The sequence below is a fragment of the Mustela lutreola genome, chromosome 14 (genome assembly GCF_030435805.1).
Source record: "Mustela lutreola isolate mMusLut2 chromosome 14, mMusLut2.pri, whole genome shotgun sequence".
NCBI lineage: Eukaryota > Metazoa > Chordata > Mammalia > Carnivora > Mustelidae > Mustela > Mustela lutreola.
In genome coordinates this window covers 43,719,678-43,733,154 of record NC_081303.1, presented here as the reverse complement: position 1 = coordinate 43,733,154, position 13,477 = coordinate 43,719,678, and the positions used below count along the sequence as shown (strand labels likewise).

The following is a 13,477-nucleotide window of genomic DNA, read 5'->3' as shown; positions in this document are numbered from 1 at the left end:
ATGTCTCCATGAGTGTTAGTCATCCTCCTGTTCACCCCACTCGACAACTGCCTCGTCATTCATGTGCAGAATGAGGTAAGAAAGAAGCTGAAAGAGATTCTGCCACAGTAAGAGAGACACGTAAAAGGAGATCCCGCTTACGTCCACCTCACAGCGCTCGCCCGCGAAGGCCACGTCACAGAGGCACTGGAACTTGTTGACCAGGTCCTGGCACAGTCCTCCGTTGAAGCACGGGTCGGAGGCGCACTCATCCACGTCCTTTTCGCACCTTGAACAGAAACAGAAACAGCAGCAGCCTTGGTCTCTGTTGAATAAATTGGCTGTGAAATGGGGGAAAAAAAATGCCTTATCTACCTGGAACCCTACGGTCTGATTTACCAACTCCCATGCAACTTACGTACACATCATGATGTGGGGACACGTTGCTTAAAATTCCTGTCCCAAATTTCGTTTTTAAGGGAAATAATCTGTACACATGCCCAGCTAATTAGAATGAAAAAAACAGGTGCGAGATTTCAGAAACCAAGAAAAAACCTGAGGAATGGTCGTTTTCTCCCCAAAGAGCATTTGCCATCTTTGCCACCTTTGGTTCAGTTTACTGGGGACACATGGGAACCGTGAGGCTGCATTTTGCCAACCTGGAGTCTACAGAGCAGATCTGTGCCCCTGCTGTCAGGATTGTACTACATCCATGCCCTCGGGCTGTGGGGGGAAAGAAAGCCCATCAAAAATAGAAGGAAAAAACAGTTTATTCTTGAAGAACTGGGGTTATTTTCCTTTGGAATCTTCTTTTTATTTTTTTGGAATCCTATTTTTCAACAAAAAGCAGAAGTAGGTAATTAGAAAATTTCACTTCCTGGAGTGCCTGGGTGGCTTAGTGCGTTAAAGCCTCTGCCTTCTCCGGTCAAGATCCCAGGGTCCTGGGATCAAGCCCCGCATCGGGTTCTCTGCTCAGCGGGGAGCCTGCTTCCTCCTCTCTCTCTCTGCCTACCTCTCTGCCTGCTTGTGGTCTCTGTCTGGCAAATGAATAAATAAAATCTTAAAAAAAAAAAAAGGAAATTTCACTTCCTAATAAATATGTTTTAGAGCTAAGTGTAGTTTTTAAAATATTCAGGTAGAATGACTTTCAAAAGCTAAATTTTCCCCAACAAGTGTTATCAATACTAAGGTATACTGAAATTTTCCACTTCCTTGGGACACTGTTGTCTTTCCCCGACCTTCGGCCAACAACTTATTTTTCGGTAAACTCACCGATTAACTCGCCAGTCACTTTCATTCAGCGGTTCAGTACTTGTGTATTTAGCACTTAATCATATGCCAAACACTCTGTTAGGCCCCTGGATAGAGCAGTAACTAAAGTATCTCTTTTACTTTGGGAAATTCATATAAAATGCTAGCTTCAAGAATCCCAAAAGAGCAACTTACAATGTCCAAGTGTAATGTAAACCACTTTTCATTCCTCGCCCCCCAAAAGGTAACACTTGCTTGTCTGGGTCATCGACGAAATTACTAGGCTCAAAATGAAGGGGGATAGCGGGGTGGGTGGGGAGGGCCAACCCGAAGTACAAAGGAAAAAAAGATTTCTTCCCAGGAAAACAGCTCCTTATCCCGCTGGATACCAAGCATAGCTGAGACATTTTTGTTTTCTTTTTTTGGCTCAGGATTCTGCCCTGGAAGGAGGCCTCTCCGATTAGATCTGAGCAAAACCCGACAACTTGGGAGAGGCTGCCAAGCACTCTTTGTCCTGGGTGGGCCGGAGTGTTCACACCATCCATCATTTGCAACCTGCCAGGATGACACTAGAAAGCTGGGGGTCTAGCCAGACAGAAGAGGAGGCAATTTGCAGGAACACAGCTTTTCAGTATCTTTGGACCTTAAGGAAGTCCCATGCCCCTAGGCCTTGGGAGACTCTCTAGTATTTTCCAGTCTTCTCGGGCTCTTCTTTCTCCATTTCTTATCTACTTCCCTCTTTTTAAAAAATTTTATTATTTATTTGACAGAGATCACAAGTAGGCAGAGGGGCAGGTGGTGGGGGGAGGAGGGGGGGAAGCAGGCTCCCCGCAGAGCAGAGAGCCTGATGCAGGGCTCAATCCCAGGACCCTGAGATCATGACCTGAGCTGAAGGCAGAGGCTTTAACCCACTGAGCCACTCAGGTGCCCCTATTTCTCTTTTGAAGTGCACAGAGACCACACATACACATTCATTATGAACATTACCATTACCGGAGCTTTCATTAGAGATTCATTAATAGATCGACAATCAAAATAAATAAATCCATTAACACCCAGTGAATTAACTGACCATGCTTAAGGACTTTGAAAGTACAGCATCTATTAAACCTGTGGTCACTATTTTAGAAATCTATTTGAAACAGAGAAGTTGATCCAGAGGAGGGTCCCCAGAGAGGAAGGAAAACTTGGAGCTTCCTTTTCTTAGCACATTTCAAAGAAGTTATTTGCATTTAAATGCAAGACTCTTTTAAACAAATGTTGGAGGAAAAAGAAATGTTTGTTGTAAATAGGGATAATGTGTGAGGAGCAGAAAAATAATCCAAGGCTTGGGATGTGTCTGTGCCTTGTGCCGCTGAACGTGAGTGTGACATGAAGCCTTCACCCGTGACACGGAGGCAGGAAATAACCAGCACTTAAATATAGGGAACGAGTTGGTCAAGGAAATATTTAGGACAAGGAAATATTTGCACTGTTTCGGAGGGGTATGGAATTGGAGGCCAGTTGAATGGTCTGCGTTAACAGTACGTGGCATGGTAGAAGGGGCTCACTAGAAAATAGAACATGCTCGAGGGCTCCCCGTCCTTCCGTGCACACATACGACAGGTCTGCGGGGGCTACTTGGAGCCGCTGCTGAAAGCAGGCTGTGAAGGCACGAGCTGGATCAGCCACTGAATGCCGACTGGGTAAAAGGCAGGTATATCTGAGATTGCCTGCTATTTTGTAAAAATGGCAAAATAGCTGTATCTTGCGCCAAAAGAGCCACCTGGGAAAGAGAGCATTCCAATGACTCCAGACTGCAGTTGTCAGGGGGCACAAATTATACCCAGAATTTTATTAACTTCCCTTTTGAGAAAAGTTCATTCAATCAAACTCTGTCAAATGCCTTATATTTTCATTTATCTAATTTGTTCAATGCGGGGAGTTTGATCAGAGATCGCTATCTTGTGCCGGACGGCATATGAGATGAAGGAGCACTTCTCCCATTTTTTTTTTTTTGAGTTGTTGCAAGCAAAGATTTACTCATTTCCGTCAGAATATCCAAACGATGAGCCCAGACCCTGAGGGCAGCGGGATCTCCCTGCAGCACACACCTGGATTGGCAGCTGACCTCTAACTTAATCCCTCAGCCTCAATTTATGCAAATGAACAGTGAAAGGAATAACAATTAGAGATGATATTTATAAGATGCATGACTTAGTGTTCAACAGATGGTTAACTATTTATTATTTGCTCATAAAGAGATATGTAAGAGCATAGGGAGAGCCCTGGTGTAGAATCATTTTGAGGACACTGGTCCTTTTGAGAAGCTGAGAAAAGCTGGGGAGTACTTTTTTTTTTTTTTTTTTTTAATTTTTAACCTCACCTTTGGCCCGGCAAACGCATATCCAAATTTGACTGCATTTTCAGCCATCGTCTGAAGCCACTGGCCAACTCTATAACATCATCTCCATATTAGGTGAAGAACTATTGAAGGCTTTCTCTGGGAAAGATGGGCTCATATGGCTAGGGTCTATAAACTTTCGGGGTTCTAGATCATTCTATGAGGCAATCTTTTAAGTATATTTTATTTTACTTCAACAACAACTATATTTGCATCGCTTATTAGAGTCAGCAGGAAAGAAACATGAGACCAGAAGTCCTTATCAGAAAGAAAAATAGCACATTTTACATTTTTCAAAAAGACGTATTTTCTTATTTGAAGTCTTGGCTAATGAACTGTTCTTTGCTTTGACCTAAACTGTGATTTTTCTTCTTTTTTATTATCTGACTCTGGTTGGACCTATATTTCAGCCTGGGTTTTCCTATGGGAACTGAGAGGAAAAATGAGAGGAGACATCAACCTTGCATAATCCCACTGTTTTTCAATCCAGAATTTTCTTCTATAAAGTTCTAAGGGGACTCACCATTCCCCAGTAAAACCTGGAGGGCACAGACATGTGAACGCACCCTGGAACTCGGAGCAGTTGCCGGCATTGTAGCAAGTGAGATTTGTCTTCTCATTCCCACAAACTGTTGAGGGTAATCTGGTGTGTCTAGGGAGATAAAAGAACAGCTGTTCATCTTGTTCATTTCATTCAAGAAAACTTTTTGGAAAAGTTCATATATGTAGTTGATGCCAAACTAATTAAGTACTCAGGCTGGCTGAGCTACAGATGCTTAATTGTGCTGCATTAGACACAATCACTTTCCGTAAACAGCTCCTGCTGGAGGGCGCTGTAACAAGCGGGCTATACATCTTCCATTCCTACAGTTTTCATTGATGAGATAAGATCTGTGCCGTGGGGTGGCAATAAATTTAGGGCTGGGAAGAAACTCGCTATAGCTTGGTTTGCTGCTGCCTGGCTAATAAATCAACACAGGCCACGGAAAATTGCATCTCTGTAAAGGCCAGCAAAGCAAGGACAGCACTCTGGTACCCGAGCACTCATGTGATTTCTCTGTAGGCTCTCAGAGCTGAACTCCTGTTACCCCGCCAACACTCGCTGTTCCCTACCTAATGATTCATAGCTGAGCAGAATGCAAGCCAAATGCTGTCTAGGATGACTGTATGTAGCGCTCGGGGGCAACTGTATGGGAATTCAAGAGGGTGGCTCTTTTGTAGTACAGCAAAGTTGTAATAAGGAATCCTTATAAAGGCAGAACAAATTGTTAGAAGCTGAGCAGAACTTGAATGCAAAGGAAAAATCCAGGAGTGTGAAGGGACTGACCAGAAGTAATTTTAGGAGTGTTGTTCATGACCCACTGTGCATGGATGGTATCTGGTACATAATTCATGTTCGGGAAATATAAGATGAATTTAATTTTGTCCTGTTATGCGCACTGCCGCTAATACGGAGAAACTAGCCTATAGGACGGTTAAGTGTGTCTCTTCCCACAAGAGCTAATCAATTCGACTTTAAAAAGAAAATATCATAATGACTTTTCAAAAGAACCAAAAATGTCAACCGGCTTTGAAAGAGGTCAATTAGCAATGCAAATGTGAAGCTTTGTATACGTCTTCCGTTTAATAAACAATTTTTGAATCTCATTAGAAGGTACTTTTGAGAACTTTAATCTTTGAGAACTTGACTTTGATGTATTAGGCAGGAAAAAATACTGAAGAACTAGTTCCTGGGGCATATATGTTTACTTTACTTATCCAAAGGGTTCACGGCAATACTATAAATTTTGATTCTGAATGTCTTTTGCTTTTAAAACAGGCACTTTGCCTGTTGGCCAATGAGTCCGTTTTAACTCATGGAAAGTGACATACAACTAAAATGTCAATACTGACCCCTAATACTGTGCCCTGCCTTCACAGGTTCTGAACAGCAATAAATGTTATGGAGATAAATACATCTTCTTATAGGTATGGCTACCTGTTCTGTCTGCTGGGAGACTCATCCCATTAGGGTACCAGCTCTGAGTTAGTGTTAAGTCTACAGGCTGCCACTCCAGGTGTTTCTGCTGAAGTCTGGGAATGTATTACTTGTTATTAATAATCCTCTCACCTCCCCATAATGACTCAGTTGTTTAGTGAATTTAAAAGCAGTATAAGTTATAAAGTAGTGAATTCTACGTGGAAACACTGAAGCTATGTGACTGAGCTGGAAAATACTGTTTCCTATTTCTGTTTATGTAACACTAGATAAAGGTCATTACTAGAATTAAAACACTGTTTTAGTAGTTTTAGAAAAAATTGTGAAATATGCCAAAATGGGCAAAAGATATTTTTGAGTAGTCTTTTGAAGGAATGTTGCATGTTATATAAAGGATCCTCTAGGATTGTTTGATTTTGTAGGGCGTATGCCTTAGATTTTCTTCACTAAGCTATTTTACAGCTCTATAAGTTGTGGAAAAATGACATTAATATGAATGGATCCTGCTCACTGAAATGGAAATGAGTTTGCCCATAGTGATATAACTGTCACATGGTAAAAAATGTACTTTCAAATATTAATTGTAATGTTTTATAAAAGATTAAATGGTTTTGCATTTATTAGCAACTTCATTTCCTCATCTCTTTGTACATATATTTATGTTTATGTGGGTAATAAAAATATATACAATTATTATATATATGCACATATATAAATAATTAGGTTGTCCTTTGACCTGGTTTTTCTATCATACTTATTTCCTCATTAATTAATGACTTCAACGAAAACATCAAAACATGTTCATTTATATGAGTCATAATTTCGCTTTCTCAAAATTATAATTTACCATAGACTTTTCAAGATTTTACAAGATTTACCTGCCGGAAATAGCCGAGGGCATTGTTTTAGGGGTAGAAGTCATGCTTCCTCAAACAATATGAAAACCAGGCTTTTGGGAGGTACTTGGGTGGCTCAGTTAATTAAGCATCTGACTCTGGATTCTGGCTCAGGTCATGATCTCAGGGTTGTGAGGTCTAGCCCCACTGGGCTGTGCACTCAGTGGGGAGTCTGCTTGAGATTCTCTCTCCCTCTACCCTCATTTGCTCTCTGTCTCTCTCTAAAAATAAATAAAGGAATCTTTAAAAAAAAAAAGCAAAGAAAAAAAATAAGTTTTTGCATTTTATTGCAAAAAATATTTGTTTCTTGAGACCTTAAAACTGCCAAACTCTGGGACTACAGTTCATAAGACATATTCTAATGAAGATGTTGGAGAAAATGTTTTGCTTCAAATCTGGGCAAAACGCTACCATTCTTCCCTGTGGAACATCCCACCACGTGAGATCCAATCTATGTGACCAAATTGTGATGGAAGGGACCTATGTCACTCCTGCTCAGCACAGCCGACAGATGCATAGCTCAGAACGCTTTCCAATTTGACAAGGAAAATGGAGCTTTACCTGAACGTTATGCTCACCTGCAAAATTTTCCTGTGAAATTTCCAAAACAGCGGCAAGAATAACCATTGGGTTTGCTGATGCAGGTGGCCCCGTTTGCACACTGGTGACTCTGGCAGTTGTCTATATCCATTTCACAGTTCACACCGGTGTATCCAGGCTCACACCTGCAGTGATAGGCTGCAACTCTGTCGGAGCAGTTGCCATGGATACAGGGGTTTGAAAAGCACTCATCAATGTTGAGTTCACAGCGTGCCCCTGACCATCCCAAGGGACACGAGCAGTGATAAGAACTATAGATGTCTTCGCAATTTCCTCCATGCAAACAGGGGCTGGAGTAGCAGGCATTCAATGGCAAACAGCCAGTAGCCACTGCATTTGTAGAGATTTTGAGAAACTGCTCTTCCTGGGGCTTATTAGTGAAACCAGGAATATTTTCAAAGTAAGAGAGATAAATGCCACTGATTTCTATTGTACCTAGACACCCTTTCAGGCCCTGCGTTTTGTCAACAGCTCGATCACCGACATAAATGTCTGTATTATCTTTCAGAAAGTTGAGGTTCCCGGTGGCAACTGCACTGGTCACAAAAGATGCTTGGTTGTCCACTTCCATTTGCCACCTGGAGGCCTGGGCCAGTGGGTCCATCATGGAAAGAGTCACTTGGTGCCATATGCCATCATTCACGGACTGCGAACTTGTCAGACCCAGCATATAAAAACTGTTGCCACTTTGCAGCTGAAATAATAATCTGGAATCTTGAATGCTAATATTCAGAAATTCAGGCTCCTTCTCTGCCTGCAATATGATCACATCGTCATCCCTTGTTCTGAAACCAAATGTGATATTGGTGAGTTCTCTGGTAATATTCCCATTGCTCCTGAATAATATTTCACTGCTTTGTGCATTAAAAACAGCATTTCCAATACCTAAAGAGAGAAGGCAACACCAATGAGCAACTTTATTGAATCTGTAATGTTGGCTTCATTACCTTTATTACTGCAAATGATCAAGTTAATATCATCATGTATCAACTGTTTGATATGGGTTAGGCCCTGTGCTAGTTCTTTTTGTATTATTTCTAATATAGAATTCTAGAGCACATCATTATTATTATTACTATTGTCATCCCCATTTTGTAAAAGAAGAAATTGAGACTCCCTGCAGTTAAGTGATTTTTTTCACAGTCATGTGGCTAATAAAGAATAAGACCAGAATACCAAACCTAGATGGTCTGCTAACAAAACCCAGACCATACCTTTCTTTCCCATTGAAAAAAAGGCTACATGTAGAAACAATGTCTAAAAAAGGTGGAAATGAATGGGATTCAATGCATGACTAGACAAAGACCTTGGTAGGGGTATTGGAAAAACCTATGACTATTCACTTAAGTAGAGAAAATCCAGTTCTCCACCTCCTGGGTGGGTCTCCTTTCCTCTCACACGACTTCTGTATTCACAGGACCTGCGACACCAGGTGTGTGGGGCTTTTCTCCAAGCAGTTCTGTGCATCATCATTTCCCCTTTCCTCTGGTTGTTTACCACCAGCACGCAAATATACTGAATGTGCTGCAACATCAGACAATCAAAACACACACAAGACCCAAAAGCACGATTCACCTCCTCTTCTCCCGTTGCTTCCTTAATTCTCTATTCCCTTTCCTGCCACAACTCCTCTAAATAGCTTTATATTCTCATTTTCTCCAGTTCCTCGTCTCTCGTTTTCTTTTTTATACACACCACTCAGCCTTTTGTGCCAGTCACTTCACCGAAGCCAAGCTACTCGAGTCACAATGACCTCTGTGTTAGTCAAGGTAGTGGTGAATTCTCTAGTCTCACTTTCTGGCACTTTTCAGTAAAAATCACCCTTAAAAATGCTGTCTTTGCCTCAGCTGTGCCTGCAAAAGTCTGGGTGATCTGACCCTTGATTAACTATTCGATCCCATTTGCTGTCAATCTCTTCCTTAGTCACATGCTACGCCACAAAAAATTCCTGTCATTCGTTGAAGACATCAAACTTGTTCCCAAATCAGGCCTTTTCCGTATTCCTCCCCCAGAACATTGCCAGACATATTGTAGGTACATATTATTAAATAAAAAATCTGTAAAAATAATTCCTGTATCCTCAATTTGGGAAATTGAGATAATGGTCAGAAACCACTGCAGGAGAAAATTCAAGTGTCTCACTCACGTATACAACTCAAATGTATTATTTGAATTAAAATTTCTCTTGATTTTATTACTTTTGACTGTGGTGTTTTTTCCCACCAAGTTTGGGGTTGGGATTAGGAAAGAAAGGAACAACAAGTGTCTTACTCCATGCTTTAAAATAAATGTTAAAGTGACAAATCTCGATAGCTCTCTCCAACTCCGAAAGGAAGAGTATGGTCTATGATGTTAAATAGGTTCATTTTACTACTACGCTGAAATCACTTCTCATCTGGGGAAAATCACAATATACCTAACAGTATTTCTATTTCACCTTTTCTTTGGGGGAACTTTATCATAATAAATACACCTGTATGTAAGGTGGGTTGTAAATTTTTAAGCCTCAGTTTTCTGATAGGATGCCCTAAAGGCAAACTCAGGGTGATGCATGAGCTATATTCTCAAGAGTATGTTATTCTATTAGACCTGACCTTCTCCATATATCTTTCTTGAAAGAAAATACAATAGGGTCATAAGATCACATAAAATTAAAATTACACAAAGTAGCAAAAGTCGGTTCTAGGGTTCATACCTGTCAGTTAGTAAAAATCCACCCCTCGTATCGGTTTACATTTTCTTCCTTCATTAAGATAAGTCGTACTTTAAAAAAACGTTATTGAGAATTTTTGGGAAACCAGGGGCCAACTTTCCACTCTATCTGTACTGGGAATGCAGTAGCATTGAAGATTCATTTAAGTTCTTTCAGATGCAATATGTCCAAATCCTAACCTGCTTTATGCATAGACTAAAGACCAATACACACCAAGGATATGGTTCTCGGTCTGTCACTGTTTCTAGATATCCTCTTCTTCTTCTTTTTTTTTTTTTTTTTAAACCCTGTGAAAATATTCCAAACGATGTAAATGCTTTTATAGAACATAACTGGGACTAAGAACTTTAGAACTTAAAGACATCTATCGAAAGATTAACAATAAAACTAATATTATATTATTGCATTATTTGAAGTAGGAGAGAAGAGAAAATGTAAATAATATTGTGGGTACTATGTAGACATGTCAAAATTGTGAAATAGTATTCAAATTCGCTAACATTGGTCTTTAGTATTGAAGATGGGCAAAGAAACATTGCAGATTGAGGAAAACACTCAGAAAACATCAGAATGCCCCATGTGTTTGCCTTTTTATACTTATGGTTATAAAATCATCACATACACACAAAATCTTTTTATCTACCTATAAATTATATGTTTTATCCGCATTTACAGTGAAAGCTTTAGATTACAAAAACTGTGTGAACTGCCTGAGGCTTCATGGTTAACATTAGGCCGTGAGCTCACACTAGCACGTGACTGTGTATTCCCAACAATGAGGAAAGGAAACTCAAATATTACTTGGTTAATTTCTCCAGAAATTAGCTTTAAATAATCAAAGATCTAGGTCTGGTGTTGCTCTGACCTCTACTCCCCATCTCCCCTTCACCCCCAAGGAAATCCAGGGGGCAGGATGAGGCATGAAGCCAATCCGGATATTATTATTATTATTATTATTATTAGATGATGATGATGATGATGATGTCAGGTTTATGGTACTTCTCAAGTCAGGGGAAAGAGCCACAGGTTCCTTCAGAAAGCAGGTTTTGTCTGAATTCTTTTTCTTGGGTTGCCTCATGGAACTGAAATACCCAACTTAATTGGATGGGTGACAACTTTAAACTCCACCTACATTCAAATCCTCGAGGCACCGCCTGGCACTGGGCTGTGGGAGGACATGGGCTGAGCTCACACCACTGGATGTGCTCACACGCTTTCCCAGCTGTGTTCACAGGGCAGGAACATGAGAAATCATCCCACAGGGAATAGCACACACCTCCGTTGTGACAGGGGTTGGACTGAGCAGAAAAGAAAGCAAAGCTGTAAAAAGCACTGGCAACTAACCACAGAAACAGTAAAGGCATGACCCCATATCTGTTCTTTTTAAATGCTTATTTTCTACATATTTACACTTTGAACTTTTTATATCCATTGGTTGACAAATGGAAAAAAACTTACTGCTACCATTGCCAACTCTTTTCTAAAAGAGAAATGGGGCGAGAAAGAAACAAAAAGAAAGATGAAATGAGAAAGAGAAAATAGATAAGACCATTCTCTACAATACAAGGAGAATTTTAAAAGGTGTTATGACATTCTCTGGAATTTCTAAGTTACAAGGCACTTTCAATCATACCAATTACCTCTTGAGGTAGAGGTTATTACCCCTGTTTTTACTAATGAGGAAGCAGAGGGCCCTCCTGTTATCCAAGATCCTAATAAATAGGCCAATGGTGAAGCTTGGTACCTAGAGCCTCTGGATCCAAAGACAGTGACCTCTTCAGGTGCTGGCCTCTCACTCAGAAACATACTATTATTATCTGAGTTCTTAAAAGGTTTCTCACAAAATATCCAAAATGAAAGTATTTAAAGGGGAATTTCTGAGAGCTGAGATGGTATTGATCTCAGTCCCACTGTTAAGATGTGATTTAGTTGTTACATAACCTTTCTAAACTTCAGTTTCCTTATCTATCATTGACATAAATGGGTAATAACAATGCTGGTTGTACCCAGCAGTCCTTCAGCAGAATTAAATGGATTCATCTATGTAAAGCACTGCCTGGCACATTGGCAGTACTCCTCTAGTCATATGAACAGGATTCATTTTTTTTAAATTTTTTATAAACATATATTTTTATCCCCAGGGGTACAGGTCTGTGAATCACCAGGTTTACACACTTCACAGCACTCACCAAAGCACATACCCTCCCCAATGTCCATAATCCCACCCCCCAGGATTCATTTTTGTACATTTAGAAGTAAGCCCAGTGCATGGCGGTAGTCAGAGCTCAATAAATGTTCAAAAGATATAAATGCGTTTCCTTTGAAAGGTCATGCAGAGCTGACAGATTCACATATTTGAATAGCTTTTGGAAGAGCATACAAAATACATAAAGTAAAACATAGGCTCAGAGAAAATATATTTTGGAGAATTTCAAGTCCAACTACCAGAAGAAAGTTACCATTCAGGGTTTCTTGTTGTTGTTGACTTTATAGTCAAAAACAGTGATAGCTGGGCATTTAAAATACATGATATGATGATCTCTTCCAAAATGAGTTAATTCAGTTAGATCTCTGGGATACCATTAAGAGTTTGGGAGTTAAAATATTATTATTCTTGAGCAATTTGTTATTGGGGCAATAGAAGCCTGTGGCTGGAGATATCTTGGATGGTTAAATAGACCATGATGCCACCAAGGTCAAAGCCATTTTTTTAATGGCTCCATATAAATCCTCCAGTCTTGCTGGAAAAATATTGATGAAGTGTTATTCTGGCTGGTGGGTCAGTAACGTTATCTTCACATACAAAGAATGGTTATAATAAATTATTTAATGAAACAACAGGTGAACATACAATATAGACATAGTTGGTGTGAAAATCCTACCTTGCACATGTTGTCTCCAGGACAGCCTTGGGTCACATTGACAAGAACTGGATTGTGGGATGCATTGTTTGTTGAACTGGGGAAGAATTCCAGATTCTGGTTGTTTAATCTTATATCTTGGATACAGCCTTTAAAGAAGCCACCATTAGCTTCGGTCTCTGGTCCGTCAGGCAAGCCACCAATGTAGATGACATCTCCTTTTTGGATTTTCCACGTAGGGGCAAAAACAAATCCTAGGTTCTGTGAAGACTGATATAGTTCAATTTTATTTGGCTTGATTTTCAAAGATATCAAGTGGACATTTCCATCACTAAGAACAAACTTTACTACTAACTTGGAAGAATCTGGATGCAGCATTGCTAGTCTGCCATGCTCTAGCCAAACACGGATGTATTGGTAAGTCCTGTTTTCCAAAGCTAGGAGTAAGCCTGACGGTCGATGTGTGCGAACAAACATAGAGATGGTGAAGTTCTCTCCATAACTCTTGTCAAGATTAAAAGCAGCATATCCCGTGGCGTCATCCTGGCCAAATCTACCTGCCACATACTCTTCAGTGACAAAATAGAGGAGGAGAAACACAGAAGAAACATTTTAAGACTCAAGTAAGAAGGGCCACAAGATGAAAACACACACACACAAATATACCCCTATACGTATTTTTTAAAGACTAGAACAGGCTTTTTCAATAGAATAACATTATGGCCTCATTTCTCAAAACTTCTGAGTTGACTGAAATTTACTTGGTTTACTGACTTTTCTGAAAATAACTACATTTTGGTTTATAGTTTATAGTTG

At 40.1% G+C, this 13,477-nt stretch overlaps 1 protein-coding gene across 3 annotated transcripts in view; it reads right to left on the bottom strand.

Annotated features, from left to right (window-relative positions):
- CRB1 (crumbs cell polarity complex component 1) overlaps window positions 1-13,477 on the bottom strand; it is a 148,395-nt gene that overhangs the window by 32,030 nt on the left and 102,888 nt on the right. For 2 of the 3 annotated variants that reach the window (XM_059145900.1, XM_059145901.1), the window contains 5 exons: window positions 12,683-13,230; window positions 10,933-11,098; window positions 7,066-7,972; window positions 4,137-4,265; window positions 142-268 (listed from right to left, as the gene is read on the bottom strand). In XM_059145900.1, the coding sequence (XP_059001883.1) occupies window positions 142-268; window positions 4,137-4,265; window positions 7,066-7,972; window positions 10,933-11,098; window positions 12,683-13,230 (1,877 nt within the window). The remainder of the gene's footprint in view (window positions 1-141; window positions 269-4,136; window positions 4,266-7,065; window positions 7,973-10,932; window positions 11,099-12,682; window positions 13,231-13,477) is intronic. The other variant, XM_059145902.1, reaches the window with a different exon arrangement.